This window comes from Micropterus dolomieu, linkage group LG13, assembly GCF_021292245.1.
Source record: "Micropterus dolomieu isolate WLL.071019.BEF.003 ecotype Adirondacks linkage group LG13, ASM2129224v1, whole genome shotgun sequence".
Classification (NCBI taxonomy): domain Eukaryota; kingdom Metazoa; phylum Chordata; class Actinopteri; order Centrarchiformes; family Centrarchidae; genus Micropterus; species Micropterus dolomieu.
The window spans coordinates 8,929,121-8,943,460 of record NC_060162.1 but is presented as its reverse complement, the minus strand read 5'-3'; the positions used below and the strand labels follow the sequence as shown (position 1 = coordinate 8,943,460).

Here is a 14,340-nt window from a genome sequence, read left to right as displayed (position 1 = left end):
ACAAGACACAGCGTCAGAAGCGTCTCGCAAAGACAAAAAGGACTGGACTGCTGCTGAGTGGTCCAAAGTTATGTTCTCTGATGAAAGTAAATTTTGCATTTCCTTTGGAAATCAAGGTCCCAGAGTCTGGAGGAAGAGAGGAGAGGCACAGAATCCATGTTGCTCTAAGTCCAGTGTAATGTTTCCACAGTCAGTGATGGTTTGGGGTGCCATGTCATCTGCTGGTGTTGGTCCACTGTGTTTTCTGAGGTCCAAGGTCAACGCAGCCGTCTACCAGGAAGTTTTAGAGCACTTGTAGAGAACTTTATGGAGATGCAGATTTCATTTTCCAACAGGACTTGGCACCTGCACACAGTGCCAAAGCTACCAGTACCTGGTTTAAGGACCATTGTATCCCTGTTCTTAATTGTCCAGCAAACTCGCCTGACCTTAACCCTATAGAAAATCTATGGGGTATTGTGAAGAGGAAGATGCAATACACCAGACCCAACAATGCAGAAGAGCTGAAGGCCACTATCAGACCAACCTGGACTCTCATAACACCTGAGCAGTGCCACAGACTGATCGACTCCATGCCACGCCACATTGCTGCAGTAATTCAGACAAAAGGAGCCCCAACTAAGTATTGAGTGCTGTACATGCTCGTACTTTTGATGTTCATACTTTTCAGTTGGCCAACATTTCTAAAAATCCTTTTTTTGTATTGGTCTTAAGTAATATTCTAATTTTCAGTCTGTGTGCAATAAATGAATATAATATCCAAGTTTCACTTTTTGAATGGAATTACCGAAATAAATCAACTTTTTGATGATATTCCAAATATATGACCAGCATCTGTATACAGCATTATAATATTGTAATTTCCAATTTTGACTTCCAAGAATTTTCATGTGATTTTGAAGGTATTATGCTGATTGTAGCCTATAATATTGTGAAAACACTAACCAATTTTACCTCATAATTATCAGGTTACTACTCCATTAATGTCACCATATAACCATTTTCCTATCCAAATATTTCACTGACCATTTTATTGTTAGAAGGTTGCCATATTGTTACCAAAATATTACTAAATAGTTTTGCCTTGTTGCTGTCTTTGAATGTGTTTCCTCATTATTATCTTTGACCCTATATTACCCTGTTACATAAATTTCAATCTGATATTATCCAGTTATAATACCCATCGTTAATACCAAGCTATTACCTAGTTATTACTTAGGCAATTTTATGGTATTACTTAATTAGTACCTCTTTATTACCCCACTATTACCATGTTATTACTGAGTAATTTAAAACGCTGCCACTTTTACGGTAATCTGATTAGGTCGGACCAACTGTAGTGACATTTCTGTAACACTCCCAACACTGCAAGTCTGAATTGAAAGCCGTTCGATTAATGTCACAGCAGCACCAGGTTAAATACAGAGAGATACTTTCACCGCTTATGCTCAAAGAAAGTAAAAGGGGTTTTATTAGCCAGGAAACACTGCTAAAGAGCCAATTTTAAGTTGATGATTAAGTTGGTGACTTGATGTGACTACTTACTATTTATTAACACTACTTACTATTTAAAAACATTGTGCAAGCATTATGGTTTTTCCATTAGAGTCCTATTGTTTCTGAATAAAGCTGTAACAAACAGTTACGTGATGGACATCCATGTCTGCGTGACAAAAAGCTAGCACTTTAACAGATAGATGAAGCCAGCAATGTTACGTATTCCACATCTAACAAGGGCTACACAGACATGCGATTCCTGTCACGTTGCACTGACCTGCTGGGTAAAGGGATGGTGGGTGGAGGCCTGGGCACAGTGGGGATAGGTATGGGGAGGGGTCCAGTTCCAGGGATATGGATCCCCGCTGCTGTGGCCCTGTGACCCAGCCGAGAGCTCCTCCCTAGTGGGTCTGCAGGTAGTGGCTTCTGAGGTGGACTGGGTTTCTCAAAGTCCTGAAGAAGTTAAAAAAAGTCAGATTCAGTCCATCAGGTCAATATTGTATATGTGCTAATTTTATATATATTTATATATATACACTCTTGAACAAAATCTTAAGACCGGGGGAAACATTGCAAGTACTCGCATTTCGCGCTGGTGGATCATAACCGGGCTGTAAGTACTGCTTCAAAATGCCAAAAGAAGAAACAGGACCAAAAGACAAAAAATAGAGAGTAGGCAATTTATTGAAAACTGCATTTAAACTCAAACAGGCTGTTCATCAGCTGATCAAAAGTTTAAGACCATAGGCATAAAAAGGTAAAATCTGCACAAAAATATGGCTTTCCTGTCATTGATTCAGGCAGTCACACTGTCATGATCTCCTGATGGCAAAGGCAAAAAGGCTTTCTCTCGTTGAACGTGGCAGGATTGTTGAGCTGCACAAGCAAGGCCTCTCGCAACGCGCCATCGCTGCCAAGGTTGGACGCAGTAAGACAGTCATTTTACATTTCTTAAAAGATCCTGAGAGTTATGGGACAAAAAAGTCAAGTGGTAGACCCAAAAAAATTTCACCTGCACTGAGCCGCAGGATCCGATGGGTTGTCCGTGAACACACAGCTTTACGGCATGACAAGGAGATCCCACCGGAGATGTTTTCTACGCAGCACAGTGGAGGAGGCTCCATCATGATTTGGGGTGCTTTTTCCTTCAATGGGAAAATGGAGCTTCAGGTTGTCCAGGGGCGTCAAATGACGACTGGCTATGTGGACATGTTGCAGCGGGCATCCCTCTTGACTGAGGGCCCCCGTCTGTGCGGTAATGACTGGGTCTTTCAACAGGACAACGCTGGAAGTTTACAAAAACAGACGTCAGTTCCAGACCGTGGATGCCCTTCGTGAAGCCATCGTCACCACATGGAGCAACGTTCCCAGCAGCCTCCTGGGAACAGTCGCATCAAGCATGCCGAAACGAGTGTTTGAAGTGATCAACAAGAACGGTGGGGCTACTCACTACTGAGTCCTTTTTTGACACTTTTAGTTCTGTTGTAGGTTTATTTTTGGGCTATGGTCTTAAACTTTTGATCAGCTGATGAACAGCCTGTTTGAGTTTAAATGCAGTTTTCAATAAATTGCCTACTCTCTATTTTTTGTCTCTTGCTCCTGTTACTTCTTTTGGCATTTTGAAGCAGTACTTACAACCCGGTTATGATCCACCAGCGCGAAATGCGAGTACTTGCAATGTTTCCCCCAGTCTTAAGATTTTGTTCAAGAGTGTATCTTATGCAGTGCAACTACTTCCGTGCTTTCCTGTATGCCTTTTATAGCATTTTAATTATGCTATTTGTTCCTCCAATCATTACGTAACAAATATCACACATGCGGCCTATGTTCTGCTGGGTTTGACAATGATTTTAACTTGACCCTGAAAAAGTGCAGGCTTTAGAAAAAACAGACAGAGGAAAGGGCTACAAAAACAAAAGAGGCAGGTGTTACCTGTTGTTGTCCCAAAGGCAAAGACTGGAGAATTTATCTTGCCTCATTCCTTCCTCCTGCCTTATCTTCTGTTTTGTTCTTTCTGCCCTGAATTCTTCTCCTCTCCCTGAATCTGTTTCCTATCATGCTTTTTTTTAAACATTGGCCCTCCATATCTCCCCCCAACTGTCTTTCTCTTTACCATACATCTTCTTTCGTCTCTGTGTACTTTACTCCTCTATCCTTTTAATGTCTGTCACTTTGCTGTGCCCTCTTTATTCCCAACTCCTCTCTCTCTCTCATTCTCCTTACCTCTGCAATTCCTTCACTCTCCCACTTTTCCTCTACTACGCCCTTTTCTGCTCCTTCTGTCTGCCTTCGTCTCTGCTCGCAGCTAACGTTTGTGACGAGGAGATGCTCCTGTGCCAGAATGGAGGAACGTGTTACCAGAACCAGAAGTGCATCTGTCCTCCAGAGTTTAAGGGGGTTCTGTGCCAACAATCCCGCTGTGAGGCGGGCAAGGACTGCAATGCTGTCTCTTCCCTGCACTTCTCCATGGCCACCCTGCTGCTCTGCACTCTGCTATCCCACCTGCTGGCCATGTTAACTGCCCACTGAGCCACGAAAGCCCCCTCAGACCAAGGAGTGTGTGTGTGTGTACGTGAGGCGAGGGGTGACCCAGAGCGGGCAGGGCCATCCCAGTCACGGCCCCAACGAACACACACCGCAGCACTTGCAAAAGCGCACACACTACACTAATAAGCCCCAGTCTGCTACACACACACACACACACACACACACACACACACACACACACACACACACACCTCACAGGACTGTTACGATACTGAGTGTGTGCTCAAGTGTGAGAAGGACAAACAGAAAAAAAGGGGAGAGACCACAGAGAAAAGAGATGCAGACGAAGTGGGGGAAAAATCATACCAACCACTGTTCCCTTTATTCCTGAGCTGGAGAAATGTGCATCAAACCAAAAAGCATAAACAAAACACTTAAATCACCACTGTTTCACTTCAAAGGGAATGGCTGTTGTAACCACAAGGAACTTTTCTTTTTTTTTCTTTGTTGAGTTAAGGATCTCGCCTCCTTTCGACTGACGGCCAACGTGTGCGTTACCGGACTCAGTGAGATTGCGAGACGTGTCGACACAGAGGAGGGGTCGGGAGGCGAGGAGCGCATTTGATCCTGCTGCTGAGGCCTACATAGTATATTAACCAGGTTTCATTTCTTCTCAAAAGATGAGGCTTGATTTTACATTTATTCTATTTCTGCTGCATTTTCTTTTTTTAATTATATCTTCAGTCATTGTATCTAATGTGCCCACTAACAGTCGCTGAGATTATACATATTATATATTATCCAGGGGGTTACAAATGATAAAAACTTAGTCACTATTATGGTTGTTATAGGAATGAGTGATTGTTGCCACACTTAGCGAGATTTAATCTTCACACAGTATTCAGGAAGCAGAATTTAACAGAATTATTATCAGACGTCTAAAAGAGAGAGAAAAGATATCAACCACGTATCAATATTATATGACATTATTTGAATATTTTTTGTAGAAATTATTTTTGTTTGGACTTACAATAAATTCTAAAAAAAAAAAAAAGACATTTACAACTATTCTAAATGAGCATTTTATTACACTGAGTGTAAACCTTGCAGTAAATATGACTGTTATTTGCCTTCTTGCTTGAACTTTTTTCATTCACGTGTCCACGATTACATCTTCTTTTCAGTGCGGTGGGGAAAGAAACTGAGCAAGTTGAGACAAGAGAGCCATCACTCCAAGTCATTCGCTTGATTAATGTCATTCACTTTGGACATGGTGTTGAATGCTCATTATTACAAACAGATTATTCCAGATGGAAATCCAAAAGTCTGTCTGACAATCACAAAGAACTGCTTTCCTGTCAAGAGACTATGAATTATTTTATTCAGATAAAAGTTGCAAAGAGCTTTTATATCTGAAAATGTCACTCGCAAATGCAGCACAAGTGACAGGCTAATTAAAAATATTTTCCACAGCGGGGATGACTGATTCACGGCGGTCCTGGGAGACAGAGCGACTGACCCTGAGGCCAGCTCATCTTTTAACTCTCCTTGAGATCACAGATCACTATTTGCAAGGCTGTTCCAGTGACATGTTGTGTTTAGGAAAAGTGTCCTTCAAGTTTTTTCCTTACTACAAAATTTTTTCACTGAGAAATGTTTTATTGCTTTTCTAAAACAGTAATATTATTACTAGTTACTAAGGCAAGTAACGCTGCGTTACTCGTTACTGAACGCACCATCCTTGATGTAAGAGAAGAGAGTGGCGTTAACGTAACGTTTTGTATCTACTGAATACTGCTCTTATAAATAGGCAGTAAAACCGCTGTTTAATAGTCGGGATGTACTTGCTTTATAACCCCCCCCGGCTGTCATTCTGTGGAAAACACCGGAAAGTAATATAGTAACTAGTAACGTAACAAGTTACTTTTATCACCCAGTAATAAGTAAAGTAATAATATTACTTTTTTAAGGAGTAATAAGTAACTAGTAATATTTTACAATTTCTGAGTAACTTGCCCAACACTGTTGCTGAGTCAGCGCAGGTACACAGTGGATAAAGAGACATGAATGCAGCATCACACCAGGATACAGTGTACATCAAAGACAAAAGCGAGACTAAGCCTGTGAGAAATGACAAGACAGGGTTTTCTGGTATTACTCCTCTATTTCCTGAGCTGGTGGTAGCTGCATTAGCTATTCTGTGTGTAGGGCTCATCCCCTCTGAGCCTGAATGGTGTCAAGAGCTGAGACTTAGGAGGGAATAGTTTATGAATGTAGAACATTGAGAAATGATGTAAAGAAACACATTTCATTGTGGATCAAAGAACAGGTAATGCTCGTAGCCAGACCAGAAAATCTATTGCAGTATATTGTATGCGTTAATAACTGACTGTTCGAGGCTGTTTAGATATCACACACAAAGGGAATGTGATTCAGTATGAATGATTATAAGACCTATCACATGCAATATTAGAGAATTACATGGACTGCAATAGGCTAATTAATTTTTGCCATGTTGTACCTTCTAAAAATGAGAAACTCTTAAATTATGACAAGTTTAGGTTGGCCGAGAGAGCTCAACACTTTGCAACTTAAAGGCATAATTAAATATTAAGTTGCACCCAGCATTCGGTTAGGTTACCTTAGCATAAAGACCGGATGCTGGGGGAAACAGCTTAACTGGCTCTGTCTAAAGTTAATATAATACACTTGCTAGAACTTCCAAATAGGGATGGATATCAGTATATGATGCATGTAAGAGGGATATCATATCGTTGGAATTCAAGTACATTGTAATTCAATTTACAACAGGACCCACTGACTTTGTTCCATTTAGTGGGTAATGTACAAAATAATCTCTGCTTACATTTAACAAATTAGCCATATCCCATTAATACATTATTAATCAAGATAAAACCATGCTGTTTTTTCATGAAACTGCCAAATGATGCCTGTGTTCAAGACAAAACTGTGAATAATTTTATCATTAGGGTTTATTCCAGTAATAAATGAATATTCAGAGCAACCAAATTAAATTAAAATGGAGCAACACTGTGCTTTGCTGCTTTGAGATGAACCCGGAGATACATAAAAAATGAATGAGTAAACTCTCTGAACAACAGAAAACTCCTCTTTTTTATTTAACCTCTGAATATCTGTATAATGAGTGCAAAAGAAGCCAAATCATCTTTCAATTTATGTTTTATCTCTTGTACAGAGAATGAGTGGGTGTCATGAGTACATTTCAAAGTGGCCAGGCGCACATAGTCAGACAACCTAACCGTGTTTATTAACATAAAGAGATAGAGAGCAGGACAAAGTACCGCTGAAAAAGAAATGAGTACATACTGTCACAGCTTTACCATGAACGCAACACTTATCATCTGATCTCATAAACTTATAAAGGTAGACTCTAGCACCTGCCAACGCTGGTGTGTGTGTGTGTGTGTGTGTGTGTGTGTGTCAGTGTAAGAGATCAGAGACGTGGGAGAACAGCAGCTGAATAACTTTATCCTTGGTTTCCTGAATGTGACTCAGAGTTTGGTGGAAAACGTCTCTATTTGTCCCTGTCATCTCTGCACTGTTCTCCCAGCTGTACCACTGCCTCTTGTCTGGATTATTTTCGGCTGCGGATTTCACATGGGTCCTTGAAGCTTCCAAGTCTTGATTGCTCTAAAATTTCCTTTTTCAGACTTTGTTTTGAGGATACACATGTTCAGTTACCTTCCCCATGTTATGCCCATGGGTCTGTGCCAGTCACACTTTGTACCTCCCTATCATTTCTTGTACGTGACCTGATTTCTCTTCTAGGGTCGTGCGTTTCTCTGGAGTTTCACCGGAGCTGATCTCATGTTTCATCATCTTTCTTAAAAACATGTAGGGCAAGAGGTACAGCTAACCTTCCTCCTGCAACACAAATCCCTCTGGAAGAGGCCTGACTGAGAACCTTGTGTGTTTTCGGGAGGGTACATGGACTCTATCCGGCTCAAAAACCTTGTGTTTCACATCTGACATGTCATCCCGCTCTGTTTGTACGCTGACCATCTCCACATCAAACACATCCTGCTTTGTACCAAAAACTCTGATCAGGTACGATCAGTTCCTGACTGACTCACATGTGTAACCCTTCATAAGAATGTAAATATTACTGGCACTAATCCAGCTTTGTCTCAATACCAATTCCAATACCTAAACTCAGGGTATCTGCTGACATTGAGTACCCATCCAATAACAGTGCTTTTTCCCCAACAGCGATCGTTCTTCTGCAAGCTAACTTTAAGGCAACTAATTTAAATGGACATGTTCATACGCCATTGTTCTTTTTAGGCTTGTGCATATTTAAATGATACTGTTCCAGACAGTTTATGAGATTGCGTTGTTAGAATGCAGAAGTTGGTTATCTTTTTCCCATATCCTGACCTGAGGGCAGATACACCATGCCGTCCAGCTAAGACTGTACTCACAAGAAGAACTACAACATCAGTTTTTCAGCAAGTGCCCCAAAATGACAAGTTTACAGTCTAGTGACGAAGCGGCCAAAGCAATTATGACAGAAGCAAAACAGGAAGTTGACGATATTAAGCGACAGAGTCAGAGTAGAGATGCTGTTGGGGTGGATGAATTGGTTTGATTCTTTCCCATTTTCATCCAATAGCTATAGTCGTTTTTTCTAAGCATGAACACGATTGTTCCACCTTAACTGTTTATTATTGTAACCAGTGTAGGGCAGTACAGTTACTGTAATAATATTACTTTTCCCAGTAACTAGTATAACGGATTACTATTAACGATAAACAGTAATATTACTACAGTTACTAATCCAAATAACACTTCGTTACTGCATTACTAAACACACCATCCTTGAGGTGAATGCGTGACTGCGTGGCAGTTCAGCAGCACCGGACCTTATACTGTTCAAGTCAGCTGTTCGCAAAGAACATTGCCGTCCGTAAACTTTATGCGACCAGCAAAAAAAGAAAAGAAATATAGTACCGTAACGAGTTATAGTAATAATTAAAGTAATATCATTATCCTTTCAAGGAGTAATAAGTAGTAACTAGTAACTTATTACAATTTCTGAGTAACTTGCCCAACACTGACTGTAACCATGATGACATAGGTCCTCTAACCTTAAAGAAATATTAATTTGATCTACCAAACTACCATGTTTCCCTAAACCTAAACAATTTGTTATTGTGCCTAAACTTAATCAAACCTTAACCATAGCACTGTCACACCATAAAACAGATTTATGTTTTGTAATGGTTTTAGAAGGCAGAGACAAATGATGTCCTGCTGATAGCGGCTTCAGATCAGAAAAAGGCTTTTATGTGTTGTTCTAGAGGGCGTGGACAAATACGTATTTTGTCATTTATTTTGGAGAACTTATTGTGGCACACACTGTTTGTGCTGTCGGATTACTGATGTTGTGTTCCGATACTCACAAACAGTGCTGAGCTACACTGTGATCAAATCTGATGCTGCGCTTGCTGTCCTCTGTGTGTCCACAGGACAGCTGAGGCAAACGGCATTGTTCAGCTTCTTTAGATGCTTCTGCAGCTCTTCATCAAACCAGTTCACCTGTGCATGGCTCCATGTTGTTTTTTTCTTTTTCATTTATAAACCTAAACCAACCTGCTAAACTAGCATTTTACATAGCTCCTCCATAGTGTTTTCTTTTGCTCTAGTTGCTTAAAGTTTGCCGCTTCATTAGATGTTACGTCAGTGCTCGTTTTAAAACGCTCTCCCCGACCAAGCTTTATAAAACATGTAATAAGATCTATTGTTACCGCGTCCATGCAATGTTTCAAAATTACTTTCAGACAAAAAGTCTAGTAAATAATTAGCACGGGCTTCACATTAAAAAGGCATTTATTGTGAAGCGCTTGCAGGACGTGATGAGCAATGATAGTATCTTAATGCATCAGAATTAGCACAGCGCAGTAAATGTAAGGAGTGGAAAAGAAAATATTTCATTTTGATCGTCACAGCTGGGGATACCTGATTCACTTAATATGGTGAGTCTCTAAGCCTATACCTATCAGAAGGATTGGTGCATCCCTAAATAAAATTACATTTACATTTACTCATTTGGCAGATGCTTTTATCCAAAGCGACTTACATTTGAGGAACAACATACAAACATCAACAGAGCATCAAATACAGATCTACAACTGACAATACATACTAGTAAGAGCAGCAATAAATACTAGTAAGAGCTCATAGTACATATCACATCAATGGGGTAAATGCCTAGGGAAGGAAGTAAGAGTTAACAAAAGTGCAATCAATACAAGATAATTGTAGGGGATAGAAGAAGAAGAGCACAGGACGTGCACGTTAGAGGTTAGGAGTTAGGTGCTAAAAGAGGAAGTGTTCTCAGAAGAGATGAGTTTTCAAGAGCTTCATGAAATTAGAGAGGCACGCCCCTGATCTGACGGCGTGTGTTAGCTCGTTCCACCATCGTGGTGTCACGGATGAGAACAGCCGGGACTGGGATTGCTTTGTGTGTAGGGATGGCAGAGCCAGGCGGCTTTTGTTGGAGGAGCGTAGCGGCCGAGAAGGAACGTAAGTTTGTATTATGGAGTTTAGGTAGATGGGTGCAGACCCAGTAGTGACTCTTTATGCAAGCATCAGTGTCTTGAATTTGATTCTGGAGGCCACGGGGAGCCAGTGGAGGTCACTGAGTAATGGAGTGACATGAGTCCTTTTGGGCTGATCAAAAACCAGACGTGCTGCTGCGTTCTGAACCATTTGTAAGGGTTTCACCGCACAAGCTGGAAGACCTGCTAGGAGGGTACTGCAGTAGTCGAGGCGAGAGATAACCATGGCCTGTACCAGAAGCTGGGTGGCGTACTGAGTGAGGTAGGGCCTGATTATCCTTATGTTGTTTAGAGGAAAGCGGCATGACCGAGAGACAGCAGCAACATGGTCTGAAAAGGACAGCTGGTCATCAATCATGACACCCAAGTTTCTCACCACCTTGGTTGGAGTGATTGAGGAGTCGATTTGTAGTTTGATGTTATGGTGGAGAGATTGCTTGGCTGGAATGACCAAGAGTTCAGTCTTAGAGAGGTTTAGTTGAAGGTAAATTAATGAACGTCATTGATGAACAATTAACTGACAAGGTTTGTGCTGTAAATATGCTGGACTATTAAAGGAGTGCATATGTTATCTTTGTAATGTTAAAATAATTGAAGGAAACACACAGATGAACTGTTTAGGTTGAATTATTGAATATAACAATTGAAATCAGAGCCCACATTGCTTGAAATGAAAACTTCTTATGAAAAAAAGTCACGCAGTTTAGGAAAATATGGTCACGATGGCGCAGTATAAGTTTTAACGAGGTGTTTAAACGCAGCGAAACAAGGATCGTGCCATTTTGGCGAAATGGGGGTGCTCAACGACAGTTTTCTCCCAATGAGTTAATATACAGCCTAGTACAATATACATTTCAACGTTTAATGCTGCAAATAAACATGTAAAAAGAAAAAAACTTTCAATAAATGTTTTTAAAGTGCCTGAATAAATCCAAAATTGTAACCCTAACCCTGGGTCGTCAGTGCACATGTGTAGGCGTAGCGTTTGTGTGTGTGTGTGTGTGTGTGTATGTGTGTGTGTGTGTGTAGTAGCAGTGGAGGAACACTTGCTGAAGAGAGGGAGGGAGGCCCAGCTTCACTGATGTGCTGAGTTGTCCGCACCTCGTGGGACTTTCGGATAATTTATCACTGTTGATGAACCACACAAAGAATATTTTATCGTTTTTAAATAGCCGGCTACTTGAAATAAACCCGGGAGGAACCGCAACGCAAAACTCACACAAGACCGGTGAATGGCAGGCGAGAGAGAGAGAAAAGGGCCAACAATTAGCGCCAGTTTAGCTGGAAATTTACAGTGTAAGTTGAATGAATAGAGACTGCAGCTCTGCAGCTTTTTTTAAGATTAAAGCGGAGACACCATGTGTTACACCCCCCCGGCTCGCAATCGCCCTTGACAATTCTGATTCAACTATGTAAATCCTTAGTCGGTGACAACCCTACACATGACTATACATGCAGTAGTATGTTTTTAAGGGGAAGAACATGAACACACACAGTAGGGAAAGTATTAACAGGATTAAAAATCTGAACACCTGCATGGAAAAATTAAGTCGGTTAGAAATTCAGAATATCGGTTTCGACTGCTTTTCGATTAATCGTGCTGCCTTTACCCTCTGCTATATTAGGCTTCACTTTAAACAGATGGTTATACTCCTTCCGCTTATTGCACCTGAATACAGTCAACGTTTCTTCTAAAATGGGTTAAATTTTACACATTCCAATTTAACTTTGCAGTGTTTCTAATCACTTACAAACACAGGTTTTTGTTCACAGTTGGCCTGCACCTACTTCCCTTCCTCCTCTTGACAGACACAGGAAATAAAGATGCTGTCCCTTCCTGCCCTGGACCTCATCTACTGGTCACACCTTGATTCTGGAAGCAACATCACAATCACCAGCATGAATAAACATCATTACTGACGGATTAGAAATGTTTTTTGAGGCGCCTTTGTACAATAAGACGACTGCTGCCTTTGGGAACATCCATACACATAGTATGCACAGCCAAACTGTTCCACTCAGGCAAGACCATGTGTAATGACGATGTCAATATTTACATAGTCTCAGGTTCCAAATCTCAAATCTAATCTCATGTGGCTGATGCTCAAGGACCTTTTTAAAAACCCTCAACAATGGCTGGTTAGTAACAATAGTGCTGGGCTACTGTGCTGTTGGAAGGCCATGTGCCACTCCTGTACAGATGATCCCCTGACACCTAACACCTCACTGCCTTGGAAAAAGTCAGACAAAACAAGTAGACAGAAGGAGCACTTGTGTTGTGTGAAGAGCAAAATATTCAGCATCTAGTCAGACATCAAACAAAATAACTAAACCTAACAAAAAAAAATCAATTATAAATTTCTTTAAAAAACACTCCTTTAGAACGTTGTCATACTAGATGTTCTACTACCTAAAAAATAATGAAATACATTAAAGGCCCATCAATGTCATTATATTTTTGATGTATTTTAGTATGAAGTATTTGAAGTATTTTACCACTACATTGCTATTTGATTATATAAAAATGTAGATTTGGGCCGGATGGATGTTTTCTCTCCTGTTCAAATGTATTCAATAATCAGAATCCTGGCACGCTAATCTTTCTGCTAAATAATCAACTTACCAATACTGATGACAGGAACAAAATATATTCTTCTTTTTTCTTTTCTATATTTGAACAGAAATAAGTAATAAGAACTACCAACAGTAAAACCACTTAAATAAATTCACCTCCAGCATCCCATTTGTTTATAACGAAACAAGTTGGGTGGAGAGATACAGAAGCTGAAGTTAATAAAAGCGAAGAAACACTATTTATATGAAACTTTACTTCACTGGTGAACACCAAAGTGGTGCGGTAGCAGTGCTGTGAAAATTACTGAACAAAGCTGCATTAATATGCATGAATAATTTATGTATCACCAGACCACAACCTAGTATACAGATGCAATAGTTGGTATTAATGGTTTGAAATCGACTTGCGCCATGGTGTACACATTTAATTTTGCTCAGCCAGGGCTCTTTACACATGGACACACAAACAAACACACACAGATCTGACAGAGGTGCTTATCCCAAGGATTTACACTTATAATAATGTATTTACAAATGGAAACTGAACTTATATTATGATTGAATTAAATATACATTATTTATAATTGAATCTGCAGAGTGTAGTCCCACTTTGCTCCCTGTTAGTTGGTCAAGTTCCCGTCACTCATCTTGATGAGGTGTCTACCTGAGGTGTTTAGCCTGAGGCTGAGCTAAAGAAATCTGTACAGACACCCAGAGGCATTGCCATATGGGGGTGGGGGAGCAAGTTTAAATCCATGGAAAGTTCGGGGAAGACAGCATCTTTGTCATGAATATAAATAACTTCAGGTGAAGAAAATTTACAATTTACAACAACAATTATATAGCCTAGTTTTGTGGAAAAGGTTAATTTGTTTTTCCAGCAGAAATACAATTAAAAATCAGGCAGATTAACAAGGACCCACAGTGTTACAGAGACGAAGCAGACTACAGAAAGGATAGTGACGAGGTGGTTCAGTGAGTAACTGTGGATATAGACACGACAAACACTTGGGGCAGACAGACTATGAGTGAGTGAGTGAAGTGAGTTACTCTCTGAATCTAGAACTCTGCATTTAAACAAGGTAGAATAAAACATGTCTAAATCTAAAAACTCAAAGACACTGTGTTTGTCATCAGTGAGTATGGGGAGGCAGAAATAGGCTGAGCTTTTTAAAAAGGC

General features: G+C 40.4%; 1 protein-coding gene across 1 annotated transcript in view; it reads left to right on the top strand.

Annotated features, from left to right (window-relative positions):
* Positions 1-4,241, top strand: part of ntng2b (netrin g2b) — a 75,269-nt gene extending 71,028 nt beyond the window's left edge. The window contains exon 25 of the mRNA XM_046066499.1: positions 3,803-4,241. Within this exon, the coding sequence (XP_045922455.1) occupies positions 3,803-4,026 (224 nt within the window). The 3' untranslated portion in view covers positions 4,027-4,241. The remainder of the gene's footprint in view (positions 1-3,802) is intronic.
* Positions 4,242-14,340: the final 10,099 nt, after the last annotated feature.